Source organism: Ranitomeya imitator, chromosome 6 (assembly GCF_032444005.1).
Source record: "Ranitomeya imitator isolate aRanImi1 chromosome 6, aRanImi1.pri, whole genome shotgun sequence".
NCBI lineage: Eukaryota > Metazoa > Chordata > Amphibia > Anura > Dendrobatidae > Ranitomeya > Ranitomeya imitator.
Genome location: NC_091287.1, coordinates 572,400,340 through 572,415,306, shown reverse-complemented (window position 1 = coordinate 572,415,306; position 14,967 = coordinate 572,400,340). Strand labels below are relative to the sequence as shown.

The following is a 14,967-nucleotide window of genomic DNA, read 5'->3' as shown; positions in this document are numbered from 1 at the left end:
TGACTGGCTCACAATGGAGGACCACACAAGACGCCGAAGAGGAAGACAATGGAAAGAAGACAGGAACAGTTTAACTCAATAATGGAAGGTGAATACCATGACAGGACTTGACTGTTACTGTGAGAAGACCAGAGGGGTGACGTCTGAGATCTCTGACCTCAAATGATGAGGAGGGCAGAACTGGTACAACATTGAGTGCCAAGTGCCTCATGTATCTTTGGGTCTCCTCCTCTCTAAAGATCAGTGAAGGTCTAAGATCACCGAGATCTTCTCACATGATGCATGACATTATCAGAAGACCATTGTGACTTCATGTCCTGCTCCCTTTCCCAACTCCCCAAACTGTCTCTTTTTTTAGAGTTCTGCAGAGATGGACTAAGATATGAATGAAACAGGGAGACCTCTCCTTAGAGCACCATGGATGACACCTGGTGCTTACAACCTACCGGTCAGAGATATATATCCAGCAACTAATAACGACATGATGAAAACTGGAAACTGGAAGTGGCAGCAGTGAAAGCGCTCCTCCTGTGTGCTCAGTGCCCAGGTTCACACAGCTCCAGATACAAGTGGACAAACTCTAATTAAAATAGAAATATTCTTAAAGAATCTATAAAATCCTAAGCATATTGTGGAGTCGTAAAATATGAGGCATAGTGAAGGCAACAATACAATGGGAGCACGTGGAGAGGACACTATGCAATGCCTCCTACATTGGTGGACTCCTGGCGAGCTATGGACATGTTACAGAACGGTGCAGGATGAGCTCCAAGCCCTCATCCCAGGTCTCCTTTTATTGCTTCTTTTAGTAAATTGCTTAGAGTCCAAACCAGTTTCCTTTTTCCTAATTCTACAGTAATGCAGGAAATGTCCCAGTATGCCCAATGGAGACTGGTCATGGCTGAACTTAGGTGAGGATCCAAAATCAATGGGATAAATATAAATGAAAAATGTAAAGTTCTCTAGAAGAAGAACCAAGTGTCCCTCAACCTTCACATTATGGCTATGAACTCAGATTCTCTCCCATCTCTGGCCCCATGGCTATGTCCACAACTAAAAGTTTAAAGTAGATACTTTGAATGCAAATATCAGAGTTTATGTAACACTATAATAAGAGGAAAGCTCCCCCACGGCGTGGCAGGATTCCCTTGGAAGAGCAAGAAAATGCATGGAAAAGGAAAACTATCATCTGCATCTGATACTGAGGAGAGCAGCACCAGACAGGCCAGAGATGATCAACTTGGTGACCTTAGTAAAAGGATGAAAAGAAGATTGTGATATTCTCTGCTCAGTCCTCCATTGGGCTGAGCGGAGGCACCACACCCTTGAAGCAGGCCGACTCATGGTGCTTGTTCAAATATGACTTGAGAGTGAAGGTCTTGCTGCAGCGTTTACACTTGTAGTGTTTGAAGGTGGAGTGCGTCTGCATGTGGGCACGGAGGTTGGAGCGGTCTGCAAAGGCTTTGCCACAGTGAGCACAGCCAAAGGGCTTTTCACCAGTATGGGACCTCATATGACCCTGGAGAAGCCATGGTCGGCTGAAGGCTTTCCCACAGGTATCACATTTGTGCTTGAGGTCATGTGTGAGTAGATGCATGGCCATGGCCGGCATGGACACATATACTTTGCCACATGTTGGGCACTTCTTGGCTAGCTTGCTATCCAGGCTGCGATGCGTCTGCTTGTGGCGACTTAGGTTTGATGATGTGGCATAGCTTTTCCCACACTCACTGCAGCTATGTTTCTGAATGGAACGCCCCCCGGATAGCATCTTGCTTCGAGACCGACCATCTGTGATGAAGAAGGCATCCATGGAGTAACCCTCACTGACTGCTGCATCCCCATTGATGTAGCCACCCGAAATCTCTGAATGTGGACTGTCAGGTGGCTCCAAGGCGGGGGCACCGTACTCGCTGTGCACTGCTGTGTAGAGAGTGTCTGGAGATGGGACTTTGATGGCTCCATCGCTGTGTCCATCATAGGCAGATGCAGTGATATATTCACTGAGATACCCTGAAAATAGAGATGCACATGATTAGATCGGGCCGCACAATAAATCACCAATATAATATACTACAACGTGACATGAAAAACCATAAAACACCGGAAGACCCTGATAAAGACCCTTGACTACTGCAACATCCTTTTCTGTGGCCTTCCTGCTAACACTCTCGCAGATCTCCAGTCCATCCTCAACTCTGCTGCCTGACTAATCCATCTCTCTCCTCGCTACTCCTCTGCTTCTTCCCTCTGCAAATCTCTTCACTCGCTCCCATTCCCTCATCGTATCCAGTTCAAACTACTAATACTGACCTACAAAGCCATCCACAACCTGTCTCCTCCATATATCTCTGAAGTAATCTCCCGATATCTTCCCTCACGTAATCTTCGATCCTCCCAAGATCTCCTTCTCTCTTCTACACTTATTCGCTCCTCACCCAACCTCCTCCAAGACTTCTCCCGAATATGCCCCATCCTCTGGAATTCTGTGCCCCAACACGTCCGACTATCAACCACATTCGGATCCTTCAGACGGAACCTGAAAACCCATCTCTTCAGGAAAGCCTACAGCCTGCACTGACCCCGCTGCCTCCTCATCACCAACGAAGCTACCGCCTCACCAACACCGGAGCTACCGCCTCACCAACACTGGAGCTACCGCCTCACCAACACCGGAGCTGCTGCAACCCTCAACGTATTGTCTCCTTCCCCACCATCCTGTAGAATCTAAACCCACAAGGGCAGGGTCCTCGCCCCTCTGTATCAGTCTGTAATTGTTAGTTTACTATGTGTGATAGCTGTAACTCTTATGTAACCCCTTCTCATGTACAGCACCATGGAATCAATGGTGCTAGAGAAATAATAAATAAATAAAATAGTGCTGCACAATAACATCACCAATAACATTAGGTAATTACTATATTAGATAGTTAGCGGGGACTGGGGAGGTGTAATTACTGTGCACAAGAAGATAGTGTAGATAGTGACCTGGGACTGGGAGAGATAATTACTGAACTGTAAGGCCATGTGCACACGTTCAGTATTTTTCGCGTTTTTTCACTATAAAAACGTGATAAAAACGCAAAAAAAACGCTTACATATGCATCCTATTATTTAAAGTGTATTCCGCATTTCTTGTGCAAATGTTGCTTTTTTTTCCGCGAAAAAATCACATTGCGGAAAAAAAGCAACATGTTCATTAACTTTGCGGAATTGCGGGGATTCCGCCCACCTAGGAGTGCATTGATCCGCTTACTTTCCGCATGGGGCTGTGCACACCATACGGGAAGTAAGCAGATCATGTGCGGTTGGTACCCAGGGTAGAGCAGAGGAGATTCTCCTCCACGGACTGGGCACCATATAATTGGTAAAAAAAAAAAGAATTAAAATAAAAAATAGTGATATACTCACCTTTCATGGCCCCGGAGTGTTCCCGCCTCTCATCGGTGCATGCTGCCGCTTCCGTTCCTGTAGATGTTCTGTGTGAAGGATCTGCGATGACGTCGCCGTCTTGTGATTGGTCACGTGACCGCTCACGTGACCGCGACGTCATCGAAGGTCCTGCACACACACACCATCTATAGGAACGGAAGCCGCTGAGGAGATCGGCTGTCTGCAGGTGAGTATAACCATTTTTTAAATTATTTTTTAACATTCTATCTTTTACTATTGATGCTGCATAGGCTGCATCTATAGTAAAAAGTTGGTCACACTTGTCAAACACTATGTTTGACAAGTGTGACCAACCTGTCAGTCAGTTTTCGAAGCGATGCTACAGATCGCTTGGAAAACTTTAGCATTCTGAAAGCTAATTTCGCTTGCAAAATGCTAAAAAAAAAACGCAAAAAAAAAACGCAAAAAAAAAAATGCGGATTTCTTGCAGAAAATTTCCGGTTTTCTTCAGGAAATTTCTGCAAGAAATCCTGACGTGTGCACATACCCTATGGGAAGATAGTGTACACAGTGATCTGGGACAGCGAACTGGTAATTACTGTACAGGAGGAGAAGATAATGTAGATGCTGAGCTGTAACTGGAGGAAGTAATTACTAAACAGGAAGAGAAGATAGTATGAAATATAAATTACTAGTCTTCAATTATAACAGTACCTGTCATGATCCAGACCAGTTTGAGTCCTGTCTTCCCTTTTCCCGGTCTGATCATGTCAGCAGTTAACTTTTCTCAGCCTCAGTCTGGTCTAAGGTTGTCTATTTATCCCTGCTGTGTCCTGCAGATCATGTCAGTTATAGTTTCTGCCTAGCGCTGCTGTAGCTGACTCTGATTGCTCTGATTTGTCCTGCTGCGTTTGCGGTCTGAACTCGTCTCTGTTTTCCCCTGTTCCTGTCTTGACTCAGTATTTCCCTTTAGTGTGCAGACTCCCTGGTTTCACTTGGCTTGTATCCTGACCTGTTTTTGTCCTTTGTCTTTTGGCTTATCCGCTCCTGACTGTTACTGACCCCCTGGCTTGTTTCTGACCTCGTGTTTGTTTTTTCCTTTGGTACTGCTCTACAGTCTAGGATTTGACCGGCTTGTTTTGACTATTCTGCTGCCACCTGTGGTAGCCTCACTGCTTCACTGCAGGTCAGCTCTGTTTAGGTGCAGACCTGCTTCCTCTCTACTGACATCTAGTGAAGCCTACACCTACCTGCTTCGCAGCAGCTTGACATAACTGACCAGAAACAGTTTTTTTCCTCTGCTCTGATTTCTATGGATCTGCTCTGTACCTTGGCGGATCAAATGGCTACTTTGACGCAAATGATGCAGGATCTGTCTGTGGAACATAGGGCCTTGGCCACGTCTCATAACCACCTGCAAAGAGGGCTTTCTGACACAGTCAGATCTTTTCAGGGATCTTTTTCCCAGTCTGGCTGTAAGCACTCTGACACTGTTGATGTCTCATTGCACTCCCCTGAACCTATGGCCAGGCTACCAGATACCTTCTCAGGGGAAAAGGAGAAGTTCCGTACATTCAAGGAGAATTGCAAGTTGTTGTTTTCTCTTAGACCCCGATCTTCAGGAGATAAGTCAGCGAGTGGGGATAATCATTTCTTTACTTCGGGAGGGACCTCAATCGTGGGCTTTCTCTTTACCTGCTACTGCCCCTGAACGTATGTCTGTTGACAAGTTCTTTGAGGCCTTAGGACTTATTTTTGATGAGCCTGACCGGGTCAGAGTGGCAGAGGACACAATCATGAGTCTCCTTCAGGATAAGCTATCAGCCAGGGGCGGGCTGCCTTGACAGCTACGCAGTTCCGAGTACTCTCTCCACCCTCCCTGGACTTCTGGTCAGGTGACATGGTTGAAGCTAGAATGTATGGGCTCCTGGCAGTCCTGACAACAGCCCATACATTCTAGATGTCTCAGTAGTGAATGTGCAAGAATGTATGGTCTTCTGTCAGGTCCTCTCAGCAGCCCATACACATGGCTCCGAACCATCCCTCATACTGTCCCAATTTTGAGGCTGTGCCCCGCAGTCCTGCACGGGACTCTACTTTTCCCGCACAGCCAGCAGAAGAAGCAGCCGACACGCCCCTTGTTTAGGCCACGCCCCCTCTGTAACTTCTTTATTCGGGGCGGTGGTTCAGAGAGGGAGAGAGGACATTCTAAGGTACATGTGTGTGTGTGATGCATCTGGCCCTGCTGTGCTTACAGTACAAGGCATTATAACCAGGAGTAGTGGCAGCAGTTAGAGCAATCCAGTGCAGCCTGTTAGCCATAGGCGCAGTACAGTGCCTGGCAAAAGTATTTCAACCTTTTCCCACATATCATGCTTCAAACAGAGATACCAAATGTAAATTTTTGGTGAAGAATCAACAACAAGTGGAACACAATTGTGAAGTTGAATGAAATTTATTGGTTATTTTAAATTTTTGTGGAAATTCAAAAACTCCATACTTGAGCAGTCTATAAGGGTATGTTTCCACGTTAAGGAAACACTGCGTGTTTGACGCTGCGTTGAGTCGCAGCGTCAAACACGCAGCATCCAGATGTAACAGCATTTTATGAAATCCCGTCTCCACTATGCGTGGTAACACGCATCCGGCGGCCCTGCGACTCTGGACATGCAGCGCGTCTTTTTAGATTGCAGCATGTCCGTTTACCTTGCGGCGATGCTGCACCGGGTATAACACAGGGCCCTATGTGTGGGGTGCGATGATTCCGGATGTGTGCAATGAACACATCCGGCATCATCGCTTCCCCAGAGGGGGGCGGAGCTTTGGGCGGAGCGAGTTTTCAGACAAAGGCTTCGGACAAAGTGACGCTCCCAGTGTTCTGTCTCCGCCATCTAATATTGTTACCCTGATTATTTGCTTGCATAATTGCAGTTTCCTCAGTATACAGTATTGATATATTCATGCCCTTATTCATTTGTGATGCTTTGGCTCCCTCTAGCGGTCAGAGTTATGTTGGCAGTTCAATCTTGTTTTTGTATTATCCATGTCTGATTCTCCTCCTCCTTTGCAATGCATTATGGTAGCTCAGCCTCCATTTCCCTCCATTTTTCCTTTCACTTTCTTCAGTCTGCCTTCAGGAAAGACGCTTCACTTCATCCCCCTTGCGATTGCATTGCCGGTATGTCTTTATGCTTCCTATAGATATTTCTGCTCTATATTAGCTTAGTTTAACCAGTTGTACTCCCAGTTTAGTCACTAGCTTTCTAAATGTTATGCATAATGTATATCATGTGTATTATGTATCTGTTCTATGCCATGCACTGATTCTATGTATATCATTGTTCACAGTTTCACCGCATCAATATACCACTACGTTTAATAAAGCACAGACTCAACCACAGTCTCCTTATTGGACCCCGGTATAGCGGTTTAGCTGACTGTATAGCTACGTATGAGCCTGCCTCAGCTAGTGAGGACAGAACACCCAGCATTATATTATAGGTGCTATTTTAAATGGCTAAAGGTTGGTTGTATGAGGAGACATGCACTTTGGGGCTTGAACCCTTGATCTTTTTTTTTTTTGTTCAGTAAATATATTTAATGAAATTTTAAACAGGAAAAACAATAAAAAGAATCATTACAATGTCCAGAGCTATACATTACGCCTCTGAGAACACAGCACAAGTGTAGTTGAACAAGGACTCTGGCACATAAAGGGTACATGCTTCTCATCTTGAGAATCACCTCGGGACATGGACCTTATATGCAGAATACAGAACCTGTAAGAAACGCAATTGTAGAGATAGGAGAAAAGGAAAGAAAGAGAAGAGAAAAAAAAAAAGGGTGGGAGGGGGGATGGGGGAGAAGGGGAGTAAGGAGGGGGAGGGGAGGGGGGTTAAGGGAGACCCCGCAATGTACACGCCCACGTATTGAGAATTATGAGTATGTACGCAGCCAAGTCAGGAACCCTGTGCTTTCCTTGAAGGATTGCCAGAGGAACCAGGTGCGTCCCTGGACATATGCAGCATCACCATCACCCGCCACCAGCGACTCTAGACGATGTAATCTATCCATTTCAGCTATCCATTCCTCCATGGAGGGGACCTCAGTGGACCTCCACTGTCGGGGAATAACTGCCCTGGCAGCTATGAGGCAAAATCTCAGGATCCCCTTTTTAACGGAAGCTATCGAACTGGGTATCAGGGACAGTAGGGCTATTTGGGGGGAGGGCTCGTGGCGGACCCCAGTCATCAAATGAAAGGCATCGAAAACTGAGTTCCAGAAGGGTTGCAGGGGACCACAGGACCACCAAACATGAAGCATAGAGCCCGTGGCGGAGCCACATCTCCAGCAGGCGTCTGAGATCTCCGGGATAATCCTGTGGAGAAGGGTGGGACACCTATACCAGCGTGTCAGTAATTTACAATTCCTCTCCTGCGCCTGACTGGACATCGTCATCTTATGTGCAAGAGTGAAGATTTTTAGACTATCCGCCTCAGAAAAGGTGACCCCCAGGTCCCTCTCCCAAGCCTCCATAAATCCAAGCGTAGTAGGGGGAAGTGAATTCAAGACCAGGCCATAGAGCACCGAAACCACGTGGGAGGGACCCTAGGTAGGGAGCATCAGGGACTCAAATGGTGTCAGCGCCCCCATCGGCACACTGGAAAGAAAGCTCCGCAATTGCAGAAACCCTAGCCAGGACAGTGGTGTCGTAAGACCAGAACCTCGTAACCCCCGCACGCCGGAGAGCCCCGCAAGCTTATCCTTCACCTGACCCAGTCCCACCCCGTCAAGTCGTGACCAACACGGATACGTAGATCTATTAATTGCTGTGGGAAAGGCCGGATTGTCAAAAAGGGGACTCAGTCTGCTCAATCGGGAGGTCAGGTGTAATTTCACATAGGATCTATCCCAGAACCTCAAAACAGTCTGTGTGAGTGGAGCAAAACTCGACACAGGTGGGCGTCCGGTCCCCCCCCAGCCAAGGCAGCCAGTACAAAGAAGAGGGCGATAAAAGTTTCTCCAGGAGCACCCACTGTTTATGAGCATCACTAAACCTCCAGTTGACAATCCTAGAGAGTAAGACTGCCTGATAATAATGTTTAAAATCAGGAAGGCCTGCCCCCGCTTTAGTCTTGGGTCTCACTAACACTGAGAATCGAGTCCGTGGCTTCTTAGTTCCCCAAATAAAGCTATTGATGGCTGACTGCAGGCGCCTGAAAAAGCAATCCGGAACCTGCACTGGAGCAGTCTGAAAAAGATAGAGGAATCGGGGTAAAATATCCATTTTGACCACTCCCACCCGTCCGAACCAAGATAGCAGAGGTCTGCCATACCGTTTAAGGTCCGAGATAGTTTTCTGCAGGAGCGGGACATAGTTCAGAGCATATGTTGCACTAATGTCAGCAGTAGTGTTGAGCGATACCTTCCAATATCGGAAAGTATCGGTATCGGATAGGATCGGCCGATATTCAAAAAATATCGGATATCGCCGATACCGATACCCGATCCCAATGCAAGTCAATGGGACCAAAATATCGGATTTAAATAAACCCTTTCTTTTCTTGTAGGTTCATTCTACATGAAGGAAAACAACTAAGAATAATGCAGGATGTATTTGGGGAGGTGGCGGAGACATTAAAGTCATAGAGGTTTAGCCCAATCAAATAGATTAGCATGTTTTTTTGTTTTTTTTTTAAAGACGTTCGGAGTGACAAAGATATTGACTGTGTAAATATTTTTTTTATTTTGTCAGATATTGATGTTTCACTATTCCACGACCTTCCCCTTCTTTTTTTTTTTTTACTTTTCCCACACTTTCATCTTCATCATCATCAGCATCTTTGACATCAACTTCTTCTTCACCTTATTCATCTTCTTCTTCATCCTTTACCTTTTTTTTTTTTTTTTTTTATTACATTCTTCATATTCATTTTATTCAACTATTATTATTCTTCCTATTCTACATGTTCATTTTATTCAACTGTATTATTCTTCCTATTCTACTTCTTCATCATATTCTCATTTGTGACAGGCATTCCCGTAGTTGTTATCTATAAAAGTTGGAAGATTACACCTTCCGTTCTGCCAGTCACAAAAGTTACATTTGTCCGCGTTCAGTTTGGCCTGCAGCATCAGGCTTTATCCAGGGGCACCACGAGGAGGAACGGACTCACCCCCATACACTGCTTAGTCTTCTTCTGCATATAATTTAGATAATATCTTTTGCTCTGATATTAAGTCTTATGCTTAATGTTCTTCTGCTCTTTGTTCTGCAGCCTCTTGTTCTTCTGCTTCTCGGTCTTCCATGTCGTCGTCTCCAGTGTCGTCATCTCCGCCGTCGTCTTCTCGGCCGTCGTCGTCGTCATCGGGGTGGTCTTCCGGGTTGTCGTCGTCGTCGTCATCGGGGTGGTCTTCCGGGTCGTCGACTTTAGGGTCTTCAACTTGGAAATGTAGCAGAAGGTACAAGAAGGCTGAGAAAATGCCAAGAACCTGATGATGGAACTGGAACTCGGATGGCTACCCGAAGGTTCAAAGAGCCTATGGAACTACCGAGGACCAGCTGACGTTACTGGAACCCGGTTACTAAGCAGGAGGTACCCGTGCTAAAAAGCACTACCAAGGACCGCCTAACGTTGGCGGAACTCGGATACCCAGAAGGAGGCACCTAAGCCAAAGGCTCTGCCCGGAACCAGCTGACGGTACTGGAACCAGGATGGGGAGCAGAAGGTACAAGAGCAAAAGACACTGCCGAGAACCAGCTGACGGTACTGGAACCCGGATGGGTAGCCAAAGGTCCAAGAGCCAATGGAACTACCGAGGACCAGCTGACGTTACTGGAACCCAGTTACTAAGCAGGAGGTACCCGTGCCTGAAAGCACTACCAAGGACCACCTTGGTGGAACTTGGATACCCAGAAGGAGGCACCTAAGCCAAAGGCTCTGCCCGGAACCAGCTGACGGTACTGGAACCAGGAAGGGGAGCAGAAGGTACAAGAGCAAAAGACATTGCCGAGAACCAGCTGACGGTGCTGGAACCAGGTGGTGGACCCGAAGGCCCACAGGAGAGGAGAGAACAGCTAGGCCGCGAGGCAGCCGCAGTTACCGAACCCCAACAGTCCTACAGGGGGAGCTGGGCCTACTGGCACTACAGAACCAGCCTTGACTACCAGTTCACGCAGCCCACATAGGAAGCTCCTAAACTGGAGGCACCCTGGAGTTGGCTAACCCGACCGCACCACGACGGGGCAAGCATAGGTGTCTCAGTGAGCTTGGCCCTACCCGGAAACAGCTGACGGTGCTGAAACCAGGTTTGGCACGAGGGAGTACCTGTGACAAAAACACTGCCGAGAACCAGCTGGCGGTGCTGGAACCCAGATGCGTTGCCCCAGTGTGCAAGAGCCAATGGCACGACCGAGGACCAGCTGACGGTGCTGGAACCCGGTTACTAAGCTGTAGGTGCCCGCGCTTAAAAGCACTACCAAGGACCGCCTGACGTTGGCGGAACTCGGATACCCAGGAGGAGGCACCTAAGCCAAAGGCTCGGCCCGGAACCAGCTGACGGTGCTGGAACCAGGTGGTGGACCCCAAGGCCCACAGGAGAGGAGAGAACAGCTAGGCCGCGAGGCAGCCGCAGTTACCGAACCCCTAAAGTCCTACAGGGGGAGCTGGGCCTACTGGCACTACAGAACCAGCCTTGACTACCAGTTCACGCAGCCCACATAGGAAGCTCCTAAACTGGAGGCACCCTGGAGTTGGCTAACCCGACCGCACCACGACGGGGCAAGCATAGGCGTCTCATTGAGCTTGACACTACCCGGAAACAGCGGACGGTGCTGGAACCAGGTTTGGCACGAGGGAGTACCTGTGACAAAAACACTGCCGAGAACCAGCTGGCGGTGCTGGAACCCAGATGCGTTGCCCCAGTGTGCAAGAGCCAATGGCACGACCGAGGACCAGCTGACGGTGCTGGAACCCGGTTACTAAGCTGTAGGTGCCCGCGCTTAAAAGCACTACCAAGGACCGCCTGACGTTGGCGGAACTCGGATACCCAGGAGGAGGCACCTAAGCCAAAGGCTCGGCCCGGAACCAGCTGACGGTGCTGGAACCAGGTGGTGGACCCCAAGGCCCACAGGAGAGGAGAGAACAGCTAGGCCGCGAGGCAGCCGCAGTTACCGAACCCCAACAGTCCTACAGGGGGAGCTGGGCCTACTGGCACTACAGAACCAGCCTTGACTACCAGTTCACGCAGCCCACATAGGAAGCTCCTAAACTGGAGGCACCCTGGAGTTGGCTAACCCGACCGCACCACGACGGGGCAAGCATAGGCGTCTCAGTGAGCTTGACACTACCCGGAAACAGCTGACGGTGCTGGAACCAGGTTTGGCACGAGGGAGTACCTGTGACAAAAACACTGCCGAGAACCAGCTGGCGGTGCTGGAACCCGGATGCGTTGCCTATCAAAGATTGTCTTCCTACAGCCCCAACTAGCGGTGTTGGAGCAAAGGGTAAGCAGGGGGAGCAGAGTGTAGGCCGAAGCCTGCACTGGAGTCAGCTTTGTGTCTGCGTTGCGTTTGCAGGACACTTTGCCGGCTACACAGTGGGGGAACAGCAGGCGGTGCTGAACCCCACTAACACATTGGCTGGTGTTTTTCTCTGTGCAGCTAGCACTTCCGGGCAAAAACTAGCGGTGTTATAGCCCAGGGGCAGCAGGAGGAGGAGAGGAGCAGAGTGTAGGCCGAAGCCTAGTTGAACCAATTTCAAAGGTAACCTTTAACCCCCCCTCAGGTGTTACAAAGTACAAGAGCCACACCTTGTGCAGCATTAATGCTGCACAAGTAAAAGGTTGCTCTATTAATTTTTCTACTTGCACACGCTGAATGCAACACGTACACAATTTAGCCCATTCTACAGTCAAACTGTAGTTGAGGCGTGACTTGTATTTTTAAGGAGACGCAGCATAGGTGTCCCAAATAACGCCTTTGTGCTTGGCGCAGCTTCCTGAGCGTTGTTTTTTGTGTACAGGAGTCTGCGCTCTTGTGTCATCCCTTGGCAATGCCCTGTTAGCGCTGCCCGTCTTATGACCTCATTTCATGTTGGCCGCTGCGGTTAACGATGGCCATAAATCCCAGACCCACAGTGCCTTTTCATAAAGTCACACTGCGGTGCTGGGATTCGTGGCCTTGAGCAGTAAATATTTTCGACGCTCACACACGTCCTTACACCTGCTTCAGACTGGGCGGCCTCTGCTGATCCCTTTTCGCATGCCGCGGCCATGAGGCCGCACAGTCTGAAGAAGGCGGAAGGAGATGAGTGACGACAGGCGAACATATGCACTGCTCGTGCCCATAAACCACACCCTCGCTGACAAAATAAATAAGACAACGAGGGGCGTTGTTTCACGCAGGGCGGATGCACAGGCGCAGCCAGCTAACCATGATGTCAAAAGATGGGAAGCGCTACCAAGGGGGGTGCTGCGTATCATTAGAAAGGAAAGTCACACCTCAGGGACAGTGGAATGGTCTCAATGATACACATTTTGTACGTGTTGAGTTCCACGTGAGCAAGGAGAAAAAGTCAGCCACCTTGTACAAATGCAGCAGTACTGCTGAACAAGGTGGCTGTTATACATAGAAACACCTGGGGGTGGGGGGCAGGCTCCCTTCAATTTCAGTTCATGTGCCTGCATGGCGTTTGCAGGTCATGTTGCCGGCTACACAGCTAGGGAACAGCCGGCGGTGCTGAACCCCACTGACACATTGGCTGGTGTTTTTCTCTGTGCAGCTAGCACTTCCAGGCTAAAACTGGCGGTGTTATGAGCCCAGGGTCAGCAGGAGGAGGAGAGGAGCAGAGTGTAGGCCGAAGCCTGCACTGGTGGCAGCTTTTGTTCTGTTGTACCTGCGTGGCGTTTGCAGGTCACGTTGCCGGCTACACAGCTGGGGAACAGCTGGCGGTGCTGAACCCCACTAACACATTGGCGGGTGTTTTTCTCTGTGTACCTAGCACTTCCAGGCTACAACTGGCGGTGTTATAGCCCAGGGTCAGCAGGAGGAGGAGAGGAGCAGAGTGTAGGCCGAAGCCTGCACTGGTGGCAGCTTTTGTTCTGCTGTGCCTGCGTGGCGTTTGCAGGTCACGTTGCCGGCTACACAGCTGGGGAACAGCTGGCGGTGCTGAACCCCACTAACACATTGGCTGGTGTTTTTCTCTGTGCAGCTAGCACGTCCGGGCAAAAACTGGCGGTGTAAGAGCACAGGGTCAGCAGGAGGAGGAGAGGAGCAGATTGTAGGCCGAAGCCTAGTTGAAACAATTTCAAAGGTAACCTTTAACCCCCCTCAGGTGTTGCAAGGTACAAGAGCCACACCTCGTGCAGCATTAATGCTGCACAAGTAAAAGGTTGCTCTCTTAATTTTTCTCCTTGCACACGCTGAATAAAACACGTACACTATTTAGCCCATTATACTGTCAAACAGTAGTGGAGGCGTGACTTGTCTTTTTAAGGAGATGCAGCACAGGTGTCAAAATTTACACCTAGGTGCTGGGCGCAGATTCCTGAGCGTTGTTATTTGCTGTACAGGAGTCTGCGCTCTTGTTATCCCTTGGCCATGCGCTGTGAGCGATGCCTGTCTTCTCACCTCATTTCATGTTGGCCGGTGCGGTTAGCGATGGCCATGAAACCCAGACCCGCAGTGTCTTTTAATAAAGTCACACTGCAGAGCTGGGATTCGTGACCTTGCGCAGTAAATTTTGTCACCTGTCCCTCATGTCCTTACACCTGCATCAGACTGGGCGGCCTCATCTGATCCCTTCTCGCATGCCGCGGCCATGAGGCCGCACATTCTGAAGAAGGCGGAAGGAGATGAGTAAAGACAGGCGAAGATATCCACTGCTCGTGCCCATCAATCACACCCTCGCAGTCAAAATAAGTAAGACAACGAGGAGCGTGGTTTCAGGCAGGGCGGACGCACAGCCGCAGCCAGCCAACCAAAGATGTCAGAAGACGGGCAGCGCTAACAAGGGGGGTGCTGCGTGTCATTAAAAAGGAAAGTCACACCTCAGGGACATTGTAATGGTCTGTAATGAGACACATTTTTTACGTGTTTAATTAAACGTGGGCAAGTAGACAAAGTCAGCCACCTTGTACAAATGCAGCAGTACTGCTGTACAAGGTGGCTGTTATACATAGAAACACCTTGGGGTGGGTGGCGTTGTTATTTGCTGTACAGGAGTCTGCGCTCTTGTTATCCCTTGGCCATGCGCTGTGAGCGCTTCCTGTCTTCTGACCTCATTTCATGTTGGCCGATGCGGTTAGCGGTGGACATGAATCCCAGATCCACAGTGTGTTTGGAAAAAATCACACTGCGTGGCTGGGATTCGTGCCCTTGTGCAGTAAATATGTTTGCCGCTCACACATGTCCTTACACCTGCTTCAGACTGGGCGGCCTCATCTGATCCCTTATCGCATGCCGCGGCCATGAGGCCGCACAGTCTGAAGAAGGCGGAAGGAGATGAGTTAAGACAGGCGAACATATGCACTGCACATGCCCATCAATAACACCCTCGCAGCCAAAATATATGA

The 14,967-nt window shown here is 49.0% G+C and overlaps 1 protein-coding gene across 1 annotated transcript in view; it reads right to left on the bottom strand.

Annotated features, from left to right (window-relative positions):
- Nucleotides 1–579: 579 nt before the first annotated feature.
- Nucleotides 580–14,967, bottom strand: part of SCRT1 (scratch family transcriptional repressor 1) — a 49,739-nt gene continuing 35,351 nt past the window's right edge. Inside the window, exon 2 of the mRNA XM_069732129.1 lies at nucleotides 580–2,013. Within this exon, the coding sequence (XP_069588230.1) occupies nucleotides 1,289–2,013 (725 nt within the window). The 3' untranslated portion in view covers nucleotides 580–1,288. The remainder of the gene's footprint in view (nucleotides 2,014–14,967) is intronic.